This window comes from Xenopus tropicalis, chromosome 2 (genome assembly GCF_000004195.4).
Source record: "Xenopus tropicalis strain Nigerian chromosome 2, UCB_Xtro_10.0, whole genome shotgun sequence".
NCBI lineage: Eukaryota > Metazoa > Chordata > Amphibia > Anura > Pipidae > Xenopus > Xenopus tropicalis.
Genome location: NC_030678.2, coordinates 177,793,822 through 177,811,556, shown reverse-complemented (window position 1 = coordinate 177,811,556; position 17,735 = coordinate 177,793,822). Strand labels below are relative to the sequence as shown.

The 17,735-nt window shown below is 44.7% G+C and overlaps 2 protein-coding genes across 2 annotated transcripts; both read right to left on the bottom strand.

Moving 5' to 3' along the window:
- Positions 1-236: 236 nt before the first annotated feature.
- On the bottom strand, positions 237-2,721 carry LOC116408926 (olfactory receptor 52E4-like). Its single transcript, XM_031897403.1, has 2 exons — positions 2,677-2,721; positions 237-1,489 (listed from the first exon to the last, which is right to left on the bottom strand). The coding sequence occupies exon 2, from the start codon at positions 1,422-1,424 to the stop codon at positions 438-440; it is 987 nt and encodes a 328-aa protein (XP_031753263.1). The 5' UTR covers positions 1,425-1,489; positions 2,677-2,721; the 3' UTR covers positions 237-437.
- A 5,963-nt stretch (positions 2,722-8,684) lies between these two features.
- Positions 8,685-10,363, bottom strand: or52d1 (olfactory receptor family 52 subfamily D member 1). Its single transcript, XM_031897402.1, has one exon. The coding sequence runs from the start codon at positions 10,282-10,284 to the stop codon at positions 9,331-9,333; it is 954 nt and encodes a 317-aa protein (XP_031753262.1). The 5' UTR covers positions 10,285-10,363; the 3' UTR covers positions 8,685-9,330.
- Between the last annotated feature and the right edge of the window lie 7,372 nt (positions 10,364-17,735).

Below are 17,735 nucleotides of genomic sequence, written 5' to 3'. Positions count from 1 at the left end.
TGGAGTATGGGTGAAGAATATTCTCTTACTGGAGAAGGAGCTGGGGTGGCAATAGTTTGGGGAGGATCTAGGGCATGGATAATTGGAGAAGGATCTAGAGTGGTCATTGATTCTAACCTGGGCACCATCTGAGGGAACTCTGGGTATCAAGATCACTAGATCATGTGCCATATGATGTAACTGGACATTATTTATTCCCTTTGTCTTTCTATTGTAATCATGATAAACACTTTATTAATTTTACTGGTAATTTATTAAGCAGAGCAAGAGGAAGCCTGAACATTGTCCATATCTCAGAGGTCTATCACTTGGGCACAGTGGGTCATTATCAGGTACAGATATGAAGTCTCTTTCTAAGAATCTAAAATAAAGTTAGAAGAAAATACAATTCCCACGTGTAGATGGTCAGCTTCCATGGTTAGGATAGCAAGTCCCTCTTAGGCTTCAAGCGCCCCACACTGGCCAAAGTGTTTATTCCTGTCCCATTTCTTATAGAACATGCTCAGAACTTTTTGCCTAATGTCTTTGGTTCGAACACCGTAGATTATGGGATTCATCATTGGAGGCACAAGGACATAAAGGTTGGCCAACAGGATGTGGGCACTTGGAGGTATCTTGTCTTTCCCCACCCGGTGAGCAATGAATGAAAAGAAAGCTGGAATGTAGAACATTATTATGACACAGAGGTGGGAACCACACGTGTTGAAGGCTTTAAATCGATCTTCAGAAGCAGGGAGTCTCAGAACAGCCCTAAAAATAACCACATAGGATGCGGCAATGATGATCATATCCATGCCAGTTGAGGAGAACGCCGCAGCAAGGCCATAGACACTATTGACCAAGGTATCTGCAGTCGCCAGTTTAGCCACTGCCATATGTTCACAGTAGGTGTGAGCTATCACATTGCTGCGCTCGTACGGTAACCGGTTAAGGAGAATGACCAGGGGCGTGATTATGCAGAAGGCTCTGGCCACCGATAGGAGGGCGCTCTTCACAATGAATGAGTTGGTCACGGTGACTTTATATGTTAAAGGTGAGCAGATTGCAATATAGCGGTCATAGGCCATGGTCAGAAGGACAGAAGACTCAATGACAAAGAGATAGTGAATGGAGAAGACTTGGAGAAGGCAGCCACTAAACTCTATCTCATGGGACTTGAACCAGAAGATGCTGAGGGCTTTGGGTACAGCAGAAGAGCAGAGCAGGAGGTCCGTGGCTGACAGCATCATGAGGAAAATGTACATGGGTTGGTGGAGACTCTCGTTGGTTCCAATGACGAATAACAGAAGGGAGTTGCCAATCAGAGCGAGAGCGTACATGGAGCAGAACGGGATGGAAAGGAGAAAGTGAGACTCCTCCAGGCCCGGAATTCCAATCAGAACGAAATACTCGGGGTGGAAACTGCTGGTATTGAATATTTCCATTGTGGGACTCCTTCAGCATTATCTTCTGTCCCCAGCATCTAGCAAGAGAAAGCACTCGAACAGCTCTGGTTTTATGGGTAAGAAAAGCATAGGGGTAAAGCTTATTGTACCAAGGGAGGGGGAATGAGTGATACATTGGGGGTGGGGAGGAAAGGGGATCTCACCATCAGCATAGGAAGGGGTTCCTTACTGTAAGGGCAGTCAGGTTATGGGATTCCCTACCAAGAGAGAGGGAATGAGTACTTCATTGGGGGTGGGGAGGAAAGGGGATCTCACCATCAGCATAGGAATGGGTTCCTTACTGTAAGGGCAGTTAGGTTATGGGGTTCCCTACCAAGAGAGGGGGAATGAGTGATACATTGGGGGTGGGGAGGAAAGGAGATCTCACCATCAGCATAGGAAGGGGTTCCTTACTGTAAGGGCAGTCAGGTTATGGGATTCCCTACCAAGAGAGAGGGAATGAGTACTTCATTGGGGGTGGGGAGGAAAGGGGATCTCACCATCAGCATAGGAATGGGTTCCTTACTGTAAGGGCAGTTAGGTTATGGGGTTCCCTACCCAGAGAGAAGGAATGAGTGATTCATTGGGGGTGGGGAGGAAAGGGGATCTCACCATCAGCATAGGAAGGGGTTCCTTACTGTAAGGGCAGTTAGGTTATGGGGTTCCCTACCCAGAGAGAAGGAATGAGTGATTCATTGGGGGTGGGGAGGAAAGGGGATCTCACCATCAGCATAGGAAGGGGTTCCTTACTGTAAGGGCAGTCAGGTTATGGGGTTCCCTACCCAGAGAGGGGGAATGAGTGATACATTGGGGGTGGGGAGGAAAGGGGATCTCACCATCAGCATAGGAAGGGGTTCCTTACTGTAAGGGCAGTCAGGTTATGGGGTTCCCTACCCAGAGAGGGGGAATGAGTGATACATTGGGGGTGGGGAGGAAAGGGGATCTCCCCATCAGCATAGGAAGGGGTTCCTTACTGTAAGGGCAGTCAGGTTATGGGGTTCCCTACCCAGAGAGGGGGAATGAGTGATACATTGGGGGTGGGGAGGAAAGGGGATCTCACCATCAGCATAGGAAGGGGTTCCTTACTGTAAGGGCAGTCAGGTTATGGGGTTCCCTACCAAGAGAGGGGAATACAGGAATACAAACATGGGATCAGAGAATAAGAATATAGAGACAGCAGCTTTACATGGGAGAAGCCACAGGTTCTGGTTCTGACCCAACGCTGTCAATGTTATATATGAAAATAACTTACCGGGTTGGCGGAGCCGCCGTATGTCTGCGCCACATCAGCCTGAGAGACAGACCCCCCTCTCTGTATTTATACACACAGCCCATATCATTAGCAGAACTCTAACGACCTTAGAGACCCGGCTGCTAATAACCCCCAGTCAGTCACTAATAAAGGAGATAATTACCTGCACATCCCGGGGGGATTTGGGGGGGGAGTTACCTGTACGGAACACAAAGGCTGGATAATGCCACGGACAATGGGCAGTTTAAAGGGCACATTCTGTACTAATCCCATAGATAATCCCATAGATCAATAGGGATCAGTTACATTCCCTGTTAAACACTAAAATAGCCCTAAATGAGGCAAAACACAGAGGAAATGGAAAATCCCTTTAATGTTGGGGGGGTCACTGAGTTGTCCGTCTGTGTCCGTTTGGCCAACATCATTCTTCCCACCCCCGGCCCTAAGCCCTATAGCTCTGCAGGTTGCACTGGGAAAGTTATATAATGAATGTAAAAAGGTTACAAAGTTTGCAGGAGGTCTAGTAACCCATAGCAACCAACTAGAAACTGCTCACTAACCAGTACTACCCCACAATCTGCTATACCTGCCCCGTGGAAAAAAAAAATGTTTTATTAAGGAGCAACACTGGTAGATCCAATTGCTTGGGCCTGAATTACTCTCAAAGCAGCAGCTCCCCCTGACCAATCAGAAGCTATGATTTAGAGGTTAGTTGCCCCACTCATATGACTGGGGGTTCTGCAGAAGTCTGTAGGTGTAGCACCAGTATGGAGGGCAGTTGATTCATAGAGACCCCAGGGGTAACACTCATGTCTTCTGCCATTCATTGGCATCTCCATTTGTGAGGAGTCAAAGTTCTCCTCCTACAGATGATGGCCAATTGGGGCCCTTAGATGACCATACTCTGACCAATCCCAGTAATCTCTAACTGGGCTATTTCTAATTCCCACCCTCTCTGACAGGGCTGCCCAGCTGATGGACTGTGGGCCAGATGTAGGATTTTTATGGCCCCTGGTCTGCTTGAAGGCTCCATAGACTTCACTGTATGGCCACCATTTTAATTGAACCCAGGCCTCGGCCATATGAGAAATATTCTGGCCATTTCATGTAATAAATTGACCAGTACTGCTCCATGACAAGCCCAGGGCCACCATCTTTAATCATTGGGCCCTGTTAATGTGGTATATAGATCTATGGTGGAAATGGCTAGGGACCACCTGGGCTTGAACCCACCGGGAGATCCTCTAATACTCCGGCAAGCCAGCCCGACCCAGGCAGAGTCCCAACATGACTCCCAACTGGACCTTAGAATAATTGCTGTGAAGTCATTAGGGTTCAGCTTTGAGCCACCTTTTTTTCTTCTTGGGCAATAGGCGGGGTTTGGCAGATCATGGGTGGGGTTTGGCATAATGGGGCATGGCTGGGGCAGATCAGGGGCATAGCAATTTGTGGTCCCATTCTACTTGTTAGCAGGTCCCTCCCCCATAGGCTATAATTATTAGCCCACCAGCAACCTTGCCCCCCATGGGAGTAGAATAGGACCACATATTGCTATGCCCCTGATCTGCCCCGGTGATATCATTTAGATACAATCTGTTCTGCCCCGTGGACTAACTGGGTGTAACTGGGTATTATCTCAGAACCGTAACTCATTCGGGTCGTATAGGGTCCTGGAAATTCCTGCCGTGACCAGTCTCCCCTTCCCTCTAATACTGAAGGAGTATTGGACATGTCAAGGAACACCCCTGCCTATATACCACCCTGCCAGTAGGTAGCGCTGCCTGGCACAAACTGCCCCCTCAGGGGTAGCAAGGAGCATTGTGAGCAACCAACATGGCGGGTAGAAATTGCCAGTTAGAGGCTCCTTGGGTCTTTAGGGACCTGTTGTTATTGAGACCATCCATCGTGTTGCGGCTCATCCTCTTCCTCTTTGGCTTTCAGCCCTTATTAGTGTTATTGACATTTCCAGTTAATTAGGTTTTCTCTTAATATCACCCAACTAGGGCAAGTTCCTCAAGGTGGGAACCCAAAGAGATGGTGTAGATAGTTGTCTAGAACCTTCCCTTCGCTACACCAGCAAGTAGAGACCTGCATTAGATTGTTTAGAAACTTAGATTGGACCTTGTCTTCTCTACAGGACATGGTCAAAAATGTCACGAAGCCCCTCAGGTACCAGGTAATGGACCCTATCAGGAGACTATTCTTCTGACCCCTAGTGTTTGGCTACAATGTCTACCGTAAAGCAAAAACATCCTGCTGCGCACTTGTCAGAAATGATTTAGAAATAGTCCCACGAGTCCCTGGTACCAAGTTTCATTGCAGAACTACAGGACTCTACATAATGTACCTATTGGATCAGTACCATCAGGTAAGTGGCTCTACTAATTGTATGTTTTACTACCAGATTGCAGGGACTTCCCATGTTGCTGATGGATATTATGTAACTGCCCTGAGAGTGACGCCGGTGGGACCTTTGCCAAAGGAGAAGCACCCGAGTGTTTTTGTCTTTTCTCCAATGAGGACACAGAGCAGATACTGTGGGCGGGATTTAGCCCACTCGGAATATTTAGTCCCAGTTTTTTCTCCATTGAGTCTCGTACCTGGGAATACAGGGACCCGCCGTGGGCACTAATCAGTCTGTAGGTTCTTGGTTATTCGATCTTAACCATTAGTGATAGTAGGAGACATGGAACCATAGCCCATTGGTCTACATAGGGAATTATATGTATAGGGAATTATATGTATAGGGAATTATATGTATAGGGAATTATATGTATAGAGAATTATATGTATAGGGAATTATACGTATAGGGAATTATATGTATGGGGAATTATATATATATAGGGAATTATATGTATAGGGAATTATATGTATAGGAAGTTATATGTATAGGGAGTTATATGTATAGGGAATTATATTTATAGGGAGTTATATGTATAGGGAATTATATGTATAGGGAGTTATATGTATAGGGAATTATATGTATAGGGAGTTATATGTATAGGGAATTATATGTATAGGGAATTATATGTATAGGGAGTTATATGTATAGGGAGTTATATGTATAGGGAATTATATGTATAGGGAATTATATGTATAGGGAATTATATGTATAGGGAATTATATGTATAGGGAATTATATGTATAGGGAGTTATATGTATAAGGGGGGCGCTGTATAAACCAAACACATAATCAGCAGTTTCACGCCGATGGGACGTCACTAGGATAAAACTCCCAGAAATGCCCTGATTTGATCCCACGGAACAATGTGATTATATTATCAGGTAAAACAGACCTTGTTTCAGATACAGACACGCTCAGTGGGATCAGCGGCAATGTACGTGGCTCATAGCCCATCCCTGTCTGACTGGCACTAGCCTGTTATTCATAGAAAGCAGCCTAACCCTAATACTGACCCAAACCCTAACTCTAACCCTAATACTGACCCAAACCCTAACTGTAACCCTAATACTGACCCAAACCCTAACTGTAACCCTAATACTGACCCAAACCCTAACTGTAACCCTAATACTGACCCAAACCCTAACTCTAACCCTAATACTGACCCAAACCCTATCCCTAACCCTAATACTGACCCAAACCCTATCCCTAACCCTAATACTGACCCAAACCCTATCCCTAACCCTAATACTGACCCAAACCCTATCCCTAACCCTAATACTGACCCAAACCCAAACTCTAACCCTAATACTGACCCAAACCCTAACTGTAACCCTAATACTGACCCAAACCCTAACTCTAACCCTAATACTGACCCAAACCCTAACTGTAACCCTAATACTGACCCAAACCCTATCCCTAACCCTAATACTGACCCAAACCCTAACTGTAACCCTAATACTGACCCAAACCCTAACTGTAACCCTAATACTGACCCAAACCCTAACTGTAACCCTAATACTGACCCAAACCCTAACTCTAACCCTAATACTGACCCAAACCCTAACTCTAACCCTAACTCTAACCCTAACCCTAATTCTAACCCTAATACTGACCCTAACCCTAACTCTAACCCTAACTCTAACCCTAACCCTAATACTGACCCTAACCCTAACCCTAACTCTAACCCTAACCCTAATACTGACCCTAACCCTAACTCTAACCCTAATATTGACCCTAACCCTAATACTGACCCAAACCCTAACTCTAACCCTAATACTGACCCTAACCCAAACCCTAACCCTAACCCTAATACTGACCCAAACCCTAACTCTAACCCTAACTCTAACCCTAATACTGACCCTAACCCTAACTCTAACCCTAACTCTAACCCTAACCCTAATACTGGCCCCAACCCTAACTCTAACCCTAATACTGACCCTAACCCTAACTCTAACCCTAATACTGACCCTAACCCTAACTCTAACCCTATCCCTAACTCTAACCCTAACCCTAATACTGACCCTAACCCTAACTCTAACCCTATCCCTAACTCTAACCCTAACCCTAATACTGACCCTAACCCTAACTCTAACCCTATCCCTAACTCTAACCCTAACCCTAATACTGACCCTAACTCTAATCTGAACTCTAACCCTAACCCTAATACTGACCCTAACCCTAACTCTAACCCTACCCCTAACTCTAATACTGACCCAAACCCTAACACTACCCCTAACTTTAATCCTAATACTGACCCTAACCCTACCCCTAACCCTGACTCTAACCCAGACCCTGACCCTATCCCTAACCCTAACTCTAACCCTAACTCTAACCCTAATACTGACCCAAACCCTAACACTACCCCTAACTCTAAACCTAATACTGACCCTAACCCTAACTCTAACCCTAATACTGACCCAAACCCTAACACTACCCCTAACTCTAACCCTAATACTGACCCAAACCCTAACACTACCCCTAACTCTAACCCTAATACTGACCCAAACCCTACCCCTAACCCTAATACTGGCCCCAACCCTAACTCTAACCCTAATACTGACCCTAACCCTAACTCTAACCCTAATACTGACCCTAACCCTAACTCTAACCCTATCCCTAACTCTAACCCTAACCCTAATACTGACCCTAACCCTAACTCTAACCCTATCCCTAACTCTAACCCTAACCCTAATACTGACCCTAACCCTAACTCTAACCCTATCCCTAACTCTAACCCTAACCCTAATACTGACCCTAACTCTAATCTGAACTCTAACCCTAACCCTAATACTGACCCTAACCCTAACTCTAACCCTACCCCTAACTCTAATACTGACCCAAACCCTAACACTACCCCTAACTTTAATCCTAATACTGACCCTAACCCTACCCCTAACCCTGACTCTAACCCAGACCCTGACCCTATCCCTAACCCTAACTCTAACCCTAACTCTAACCCTAATACTGACCCAAACCCTAACACTACCCCTAACTCTAAACCTAATACTGACCCTAACCCTAACTCTAACCCTAATACTGACCCAAACCCTAACACTACCCCTAATACTGACCCAAACCCTACCCCTAACCCTGACTCTAACCCAGACCCTGACCCTAACCCTGACCCTGACTCTAACCCTGACTCTGACCCTAACCTCCTGCCTGTGGGTGGGGTGGGTGTCAGATCAGTTGGAAAACACTTGAATACGGGTGCAAGATGTACAGTTCAAGCCTATTGCACAGCCCTGTTTAGAGGCAAAACACCCTGTATCTACTTGTATTCCTAGTAATCTGGCACCCACCCCACCCCGGGGCTGAGATATTACTCCTGTGTTGGTATGAGAGGAAGCACATTGCCTTTATATAACTGCATTAGCCTTAGGGCTGGGAACAGCTTCAGCCAATCAGGCAACAGCCAAGCAATATCAATACAATAGCAATTCATTGGCCACACTGACTCCTAATGGGTTAGTATTGACTATGGGTATGCATGGAATGTCCCTATAATGTCTTTATTTTGGTGCAGATCCCAATTTAACTGCATTGTATTGTGTTTTCAGCTTTATTATTACAATATAAATGGTGCAAAATTCAGCACAAATTTGTTTACTGTGACATTTATTTATGAATATACAGATTCCGGACATTTTACATGGAAAAACAGAGCTGTACAAGAACATCCTCAACACGTCTAAACCTACATTCTGGTGACTAAACCTAAGCGCCATCCCATGCTTCAAACATATACTGACCGGCAGGTCATACATCGGCAGATTTGTGGGGCACTTAATTGATTATACTGCCCAAGTATCTGGGTATGCAAGCCAGGTCATGGTGGGGTTCAACAGACCATCCTGGGACCATGTTGACCATAGATGATGAAGATGAGCTGCAGTTCTTGCCACATTGGTGGATTGCCATAGTCACCTAGTGTGCCGTGAGTTGCCTGTATGACCCAAGGGTGAGGCTGAACTCACACACTTTATACAAATGTCCTATTATCAACCCTAGTCCATTGATAGGCCGGTTCCTTGACTTTCCAGATGATCTGGGGGTGATTGAGCAGGTTACAGCAGGTGATTGAGCAGGTTACAGTTTGAGCAATAGCGGTGGGTGAAGTAAGTGAAGATGTTATTTTTGGCTTTGGCAAGGTGCTCGTTAGACTAATTAGCAAATTACTTGTAGCTATGCTATGGATAGTTCCAATGATAATATCTACTGGGGCCTGAAGACAAGACCCATGCAATGGTCACATCAGGAAAGCTTTTCTACAGAACAACCCAAACACCTTGCGTCTTATTTCTTTTGTTTTGACCCCATAGATAATCGGATTCATCATGGGCGGGACTAGACAATAGAGGTTGGCCAGTAGGATATGAGCGTAGAGGGGGATGACATTGTGACCCACTCTGTGAGTAATGAAAGAGAAGAAAGCTGGTACGTAGAACAGGGTTATGACACATAGGTGGGACACGCACGTATTGAAGGCTTTGTAACGGGCCTCGGATGAAGGGAGTCTAATTACAGCCCGGATTATAACGACATAGGAGACGGCAATGAGAATCATATCTATGCCCGTTATGCCAAAGGCTATAATCAGGCCATAAACCACATTGACCAGAATATCAGCAGTGGCCAGTTTTGCCATCGCCATGTGTTCACAGTAACTATGAGCTATGACGTTGCTGCCTTGGTAGGGGAGTCTCTTGAGAAGTAAAGTGAATGGGCCCGTAGTGCAGAAGCCCCTGGTCAAAGCCACAATCACTACTCTCCATATGAAGGAGTTAGTCATCTTGGTGGTGTATGCCAGCGGATAGCAGATGGCAACGTATCTATCATAAGCCATGGTCAACAGAACAGAAGACTCGGTGACGAACAGGAAGTGGATGAAAAACACCTGCGTGATGCAGCCATCGAATGGGATTCTGCTCGACTGGAACCAAAATATTGCCAGGCTTTTTGGTACCGTCGTCGTGCACAGGAGGATATCGGACATGGCCAACATGACAAGGAACTGGTACATGGGTTGGTGGAGACTCGCGTTGGTTGCAATCACATAGATCAGAAGCAGGTTCCCAGCCAAGGCCAAGATGTACATGGAGCAGAAGGGGATGGAGAAGAAGAAGTGGGCATCTTCCATACCGGGGATTCCAACCAGAAGGAAATACTCCGGGTGGGAACTGCTCTCATTCTGGCTCCCCATGGTTACTTCTTGTCTGCAGATCTCAGGCCAGTCGTGAGGGATGAAGAATAGGAGGGTCTTGCAGTTATGGGTGGTCTCCAGTGCTGTGGGACAACAAAACACAGGCTGGTGAGGAAGCATCAAGAAATCAACGTAATCATTTGGGCTTTGGTTGGACTTGTAAGAAAAGGTTTATTCCTGGCTAACAGAATAGTAAATAAAGGCTGACTGTAAGCCATGGCACCCTGCAATATAGTCCTATGCTGTAGCAATGAGTTGGATTAACCAGGTTCTTCGGACATTAAAGAACCTCATGAAACAACTGCGTCTGGTCAGGTCTCACCTTATTCACATCAACCACCTAAGGCCTCACGTACAAAGTGGTGGTTGAACCTTCCAGACAAAATGTGTATAACATATATCTATCAGCCCCAAACTGTAATTCCCCAACGTCTGGCCAATGTAACGTTTCTGGCTACTATACAGAAGTGCTGGTAACAGGCAATGGGGCAGTTGGTTGGCAATAGGGCAGTTGGTTGGCAGTTCATTAGCCCAGGGATTATGTTGAATACAACCACAAAGCCAACAATGAAACTAACCCAAGACGTTACTGATAATATTCACGGTCATTCTGGGTATTTCAGCCAAATTGATGGCCTATCCCAAATGATAATGTAGATGTTTGATATGATAGACCCAAAAAACATTCTGCCCAACTTCATTTATTGAAATCCACTGGATTTTTCTAAAACCAAAGGGTCAAGGGCAAAGCAATATGTGTGGGTTATACAGTACCTACCACCACACCTCAAACACAAAACATATTTATAGTATCTCTGATAGTGGCCACATACATAGAGGCTACCAGTCCCCCCCATGGCAGACACTCATGGGCTTATTTATCAATTTTTGAGTTTCAAAATAAGGACAACCCCCCATTGACTTCAACAGAAACTCCCAAGCCTTTAGACCAGGGATCCTCAACCAGTGGCTCTGGGGCAACAAGTTGCTCTTCAACCCGTTGGATGTTGCTTCCAGTGGCCCCAAAGTAGGTGCTCATTTTTGAATTATTGACTTGGGGGAAAATTTTGGTTGCATAAACACCAAGTATAATGCCAAACAGAGCCTTCTGTAGGCTTCCAGCCCACATAGGGGCTATTAAGTAGCCAATCATAGCTCTTATTGGCATCCCAGGAACCTTTTTCATGCTTATGTTGTTCCCCAACACTTTTTCCAATTAAATTTGAGTTTAAAAATAGGGCTCAACTTTGCCGAGGACACCCCCATTGACTTCTATAGAAACTCCCAAGCCTTTAGAGCAGTGATCCCCAACCAATGGCTCTGGGGCAACATGTTGCTCCTCAACCCCTTAGATGTTGCTCCCAGTGGCCTCAAAGTAGGTGATTATTTTTGAATTTTGTCTTGGGGGCAAGTTTTGGTTGCATAAACACCAAGTATAATGTCAAACAGAGCCTTCTATTGGCTGCCAGTCCACATAGGGGCTATTAAGTAGCCAATCATAACTCTTATTGGCACCCCAGGAACATTTTTCATGCTTGTGTTGCTCCCCAACACTTTTTTCATTTAAATGTGGTGCACGAGTATAAAAGGTTGGGGATCCCTGCTTTAGATGGTGAATAGTGACGAGCGAATCTGTCCCGTTTGGCTCCGCCATAAAATTTGTGAAACGGCAAGAAAATTTGCGAAACGCATTTGTCGCACGTTTTTATTGTCGTGCCTTTTTTTTTACTCAACCGCGCCCAATTTTGATGCAACCGCACCCAATTTTGTCGCAACTGCACCCAATTTTGACGCAACCGCGCCCAATTTCGGCGCCCCCTTGGGTGCGGTTGCATAAAAATTGGGCGCGGTTGAGTAAAAAAAGGCACGACAAAAAAAACGTGCGAGAAATGCGTTTTGCAAATTTTCTTGCCGTTTCACAAAGTTTATGGCGATACCAAACGGGACAGATTCGCTCAACCTGCCCAAACCAACAATGGCCGATCCATCCCACTGCTTATGGCATTGCCCACTCAACGCTACTGCTCTTGTGATCTCTGTGCCACTTGACCCCCTTTTTACAGCTATATGAGTGGGGGGGACACAATAGCCCCCCTCCACTTATACTTCTTTTCTGTTAAAGCCCCCATTTATTTGCCTACCCAGAATGATCTATTGAAATTCCAAGAACAAGGTTACCTTGCAAGGGTGTAGTTGAACTATAACACATTAATTCATTGGTTATAGCCCCCATTTATAATGGCACACATCCCTATCTCTACTGTTTGGTATCTCTTTGTTCCTCAATTAAACAAAATATAAAGGGACATTTGATAAAAAATAATCACTGGGGAATGTCAATTAGAATGTTTCTTGCATTGTGGCGCCCCCTAGTCCTCTATTCACTTACATTTATGTGTTTATTCTGAAAAGCAGGTTAAATACAATAACCCACTGTCTGTATGAAAACTACAAATACTGGGTGCTTTTTAGCAACACAAATATGGGTGGGGCTACCATAATATTTAGTACCCTGTACCCTCATACTATAATGTCTAAGGGAAACACTATGGCACCCCCTACCCATATGTATAAATACAAATATACAGAGAGGGAATGTTCTGGGCACACAATAAGCTGTACCCCCATACTGTACTGTCTAAGGGAAACACTATGGCACCCCCTACCCATATGTATAAATACAAATATACAGAGAAGGAATGTTCTGGGCACACAATAAGCTGTACCCCCATACTGTACTGTCTAAGGGAAACACTATGGCACCCCCTATCCATATGTATAAATACAAATATACAGAGAAGGAATGTTCTGGGCACACAATAAGCTGTACCCCCATACTGTACTGTCTAAGGGAAACACTATGGCACCCCCTACCCATATGTATAAATACAAATATACAGAGAGGGAATGTTCTGGGCACACAATAAGCTGTACCCCCATACTGTACTGTCTAAGGGAAACACTATGGCACCCCCTACCCATATGTATAAATACAAATATACAGAGAAGGAATGTTCTGGGCACACAATAAGCTGTACCCCCATACTGTACTGTCTAAGGGAAACACTATGGCACCCCCTACCCATATGTATAAATACAAATATACAGAGAGGGAATGTTCTGGGCACACAATAAGCTGTACCCCCATACTGTACTGTCTAAGGGAAACACTATGGCACCCCCTACCCATATGTATAAATACAAATATACAGAGAAGGAATGTTCTGGGCACACAATAAGCTGTACCCCCATACTGTACTGTCTAAGGGAAACACTATGGCACCCCCTACCCATATGTATAAATACAAATATACAGAGAAGGAATGTTCTGGGCACACAATAAGCTGTACCCCCATACTGTACTGTCTAAGGGAAACACTATGGCACCTCCCTCCCATATGTATAAATACAAATATACAGAGAGGGAATGTTCTGGGCACACAATAAGCTGTACCACCATACTGTACTGTCTAAGGGAAACACTATGGCACCCCCTACCCATATGTATAAATACAAATATACAGAGAAGGAATGTTCTGGGCACACAATAAGCTGTACCCCCATACTGTACTGTCTAAGGGAAACACTATGGCACCTCCTACCCATATGTATAAATACAAATATACAGAGAAGGAATGTTCTGGGCACACAATAAGCTGTACCCCCATACTGTACTGTCTAAGGGAAACACTATGGCACCCCCTACCCATATGTATAAATACAAATATACAGAGAGGGAATGTTCTGGGCACACAATAAGCTGTACCCCCATACTGTACTGTCTAAGGGAAACACTATGGCACCCCCTACCCATATGTATAAATACAAATATACAGAGAAGGAATGTTCTGGGCACACAATAAGCTGTACCCCCATACTGTACTGTCTAAGGGAAACACTATGGCACCTCCCTCCCATATGTATAAATACAAATATACAGAGAGGGAATGTTCTGGGCACACAATAAGCTGTACCCCCATACTGTACTGTCTAAGGGAAACACTATGGCACCCCCTACCCATATGTATAAATACAAATATACAGAGAAGGAATGTTCTGGGCACACAATAAGCTGTACCCCCATACTGTACTGTCTAAGGGAAACACTATGGCACCCCCTACCCATATGTATAAATACAAATATACAGAGAAGGAATGTTCTGGGCACACAATAAGCTGTACCCCCATACTGTACTGTCTAAGGGAAACACTATGGCACCTCCTACCCATATGTATAAATACAAATATACAGAGAAGGAATGTTCTGGGCACACAATAAGCTGTACCCCCATACTGTACTGTCTAAGGGAAACGCTATGGCACCCCCTACCCATATGTATAAATACAAATATACAGAGAAGGAATGTTCTGGGCACACAATAAGTCTTATACAATCATATGTAGCTATACAATAAGTTATTTACTCTCTGCTGCCTAGAAGCTTGGTTACAGATTTACCTTTTTCCTTTTTAATTGAGAAGAAGAAAGCGGATGGAATGGAAAGACTTGGAAGAGATGTGACTGTTGCATCCCAATAGCCACGTGCTTATTGGCCAATAACTCAGCAGATGAGAAAGGTCTGGACTTTAAAGCAGGAGAGTTAGCGGGATCTGAAGCTCATTAAATACAGCGTATATATATATATATATATATATATATACCCTGCAGTGCTGTAATACTCCTGGGGAATATTCCCATGGGAGGAGCAGGCAGCTGGAAATTAGCAGGGGCTGTGTTAATTATATCAGACCTCTGGGACTATAATTTGAAAGTTTGTTAAAGGGACACTGCCATGATATTTATGGGGTTTTATTTATCTCTAAATGACACACAAATGACAAATGTTACACAGCAAATAATTCCCTCTGTCATTTAACCTTTCAGCTAACCTATTGTTTCTCCTACTCCCATGTAACTGGAGGAGTCCCAAGCCGGACTTGGATTTCTTACTATTGAGTGCTATTCTGATACTTACTGGGAGCTGCTATCTTGCTCCCTTCCCATTGTTCTGCTGATCAGCTGCTGGGGGTGAGGGGATATCACTCCAACTTGCAGCGCAGCAGTAAAGTGAGCCTGAGTCTGAGCTTTCAGCCAGCACTACACATTAGAACTGCTTTCAGCTAACCTATTGTTTCTCCTACTCCCATGTAACTGGGGGAGTCCCAAGCCGGACTTGGATTTCTTACTATTGAGTGCTATTCTGATACCTACTGGGAGCTGCTATCTTGCTCCCTTCCCATTGTTCTGCTGATCGGCTGCTGGGGGGGAGGGAGGTATCACTCCAACTTCCAGCGCAGCAGTAAAGTGTGACTGAGTCTGACCTTTCATAGTTACATAGGGTTGAAAGTCCATCAAGTTCAACCCATCCAAGTAAACCCAGCACACCTAACCCACACCTACCAATCTATACACTCACATACATAAACTATAAATACAACCACTAGTACTAACTGTAGATATTAGTATCACAATAGCCTTGGATATTCTGATTGTTCAATAACTCATCCAGGCCCCTCTTAAAGGCTCCTTTCAAAGGAGCCAGCACAACACAATGGAACTGCTTTCAGATAAACTATTGTTTCTGTCATGTACAACCAAAATCACATAATGCAGACTTTCTCCTGTTTTGGTGCTATTGTCATGTCTACCACTAGGTGGGGAATGTGAGGATGTTTAGCAATGCAAGTGATTCTTGATGTTTTTTTTTCTTTTTCATCCTACAATGCTGAAATCTTTTCCAGGTTTGGGGTATCAGAAATCATTGCCTCTCATTGTATTTAATGTATTTGGGTCTAAATTCTCCTTTACTTCAAACTGTATTTAATGTATTTGTGGTGCCACTTTCCTCTGTCTCTCACTGTATTTAATGTATTTGTGGTGCCACTTTCCTCTGTCTCTCACTGTATTTAATGTATTTGTGGAGCCACTACCCTCTGTCTCTCACTGTATTTAATGTATTTGTGGTGCCACTTTCCTCTGTCTCTCACTGTATTTAATGTATTTGTGGTGCCAGTGCCCTCTGTCTCTCACTGTATTTAATTTCTTTTGGGTGCCACTATGTCAGGTTCCAATGTCAAGTCACATTTCAATGAAGATTTAGGCCCACAAACACCTCAGGCAAACTGTAGGCTTACTGAGTATCCATACAGGAAGCGCAGCAAGTGGAGAGTAGCCGGAGAGCCAAAACAAGGTACCAGGGGTGAAGCAAGTCGTGGCACTCACAAGGGTCCACCCGTCTCACTCGGATTAGACCTACAATTTCACCTATACACATGGAAGCTGGACCTGTTCCATATGCTTTATGTCTTAAAATTTAAACAAGGGGTCCTTAAGCCACAAATACAAAGGGCAACACTGATTGTGGCCTAATTTTGATGTGAGGATCTTGGGAGACTATAAAACCACATGGGGGGAGGACCACCAATGTTTTAGGGGGCCCTGGGCTGGCTAGCAATGTTTTAGGGGGTCCCTGCCCTGGCACCAATGCAAAATGTAACCCCTGGCCACCAATGTTTTAGGGGGGGCCTTGCTACCAATTTTTTGGTAGCAAGGCCCCCCTCCCGGGGCTATTGTTTTGTCACCCGCGGCTATTGTTTTGTCACGAGGCTATTGTTTTGTCGCCCGTGGCTATTGTTTTGTTGCGCGGCTATTCTTTTGTTGCCCGTGACAATTTTTTAATGCACGGCGAATTTTTTCATCCATTTTGCGAAACAATCCGCCAATGGCGAAACACAGAAATTTGCCGCAAATCCATGCCTGGCGAAACATTCGCCCATCACTAATTATTGGCATTTCCTTATCCATTCCTTGTCAGAAGGCTGCCATTTTGTGGGAATCACATTATCCAACAGACTTACTGTGAGCACATGGCGATATCCGAATCAACTCTCTGGATGGGATATTGGTGGCTTTGCTAGTGATAATATCAGACATATTGGGCCAGATTTAATTCAGTGAGAAAAAGTTATCTCAAGGTTTATCCTGTGAAAACTCGTGGACAAGATTCAATTAGAGGAGAAAAAACTTAGACAATAGAGTTTGAATTGACTGAATTGAATCCGGCCCATTATGTCTGATTTCTGTGTTTCGCCATTGGCGGATTGTTTCGCAAAACGGATGAAAAAATTCGCCGCGCATTAAAAAATTGTCACGGGCAACAAAAGAATAGCCTCGTGACAAAACAATAGCCGTGGGTGACAAAACAATAGCCACGGGCGACAAAAGAATAGCCGCGAGCGACAAAACAATAGCTGCGGGTGACAAAAGAATAGCTGGGCGACAAAAGAATAGCTGGGCGACAAAAGAATAGCCGCGGGCGACAAAAGAATAGCCGCGGGCGACAAAAGAATAGCTGGGCGACAAAAGAATAGCTTGGCGACAAAAGAATAGCCACGGGCGACAAAACAATAGCTGCGGGTGACAAAACAATAGCCGCGAGCGACAAAACAATA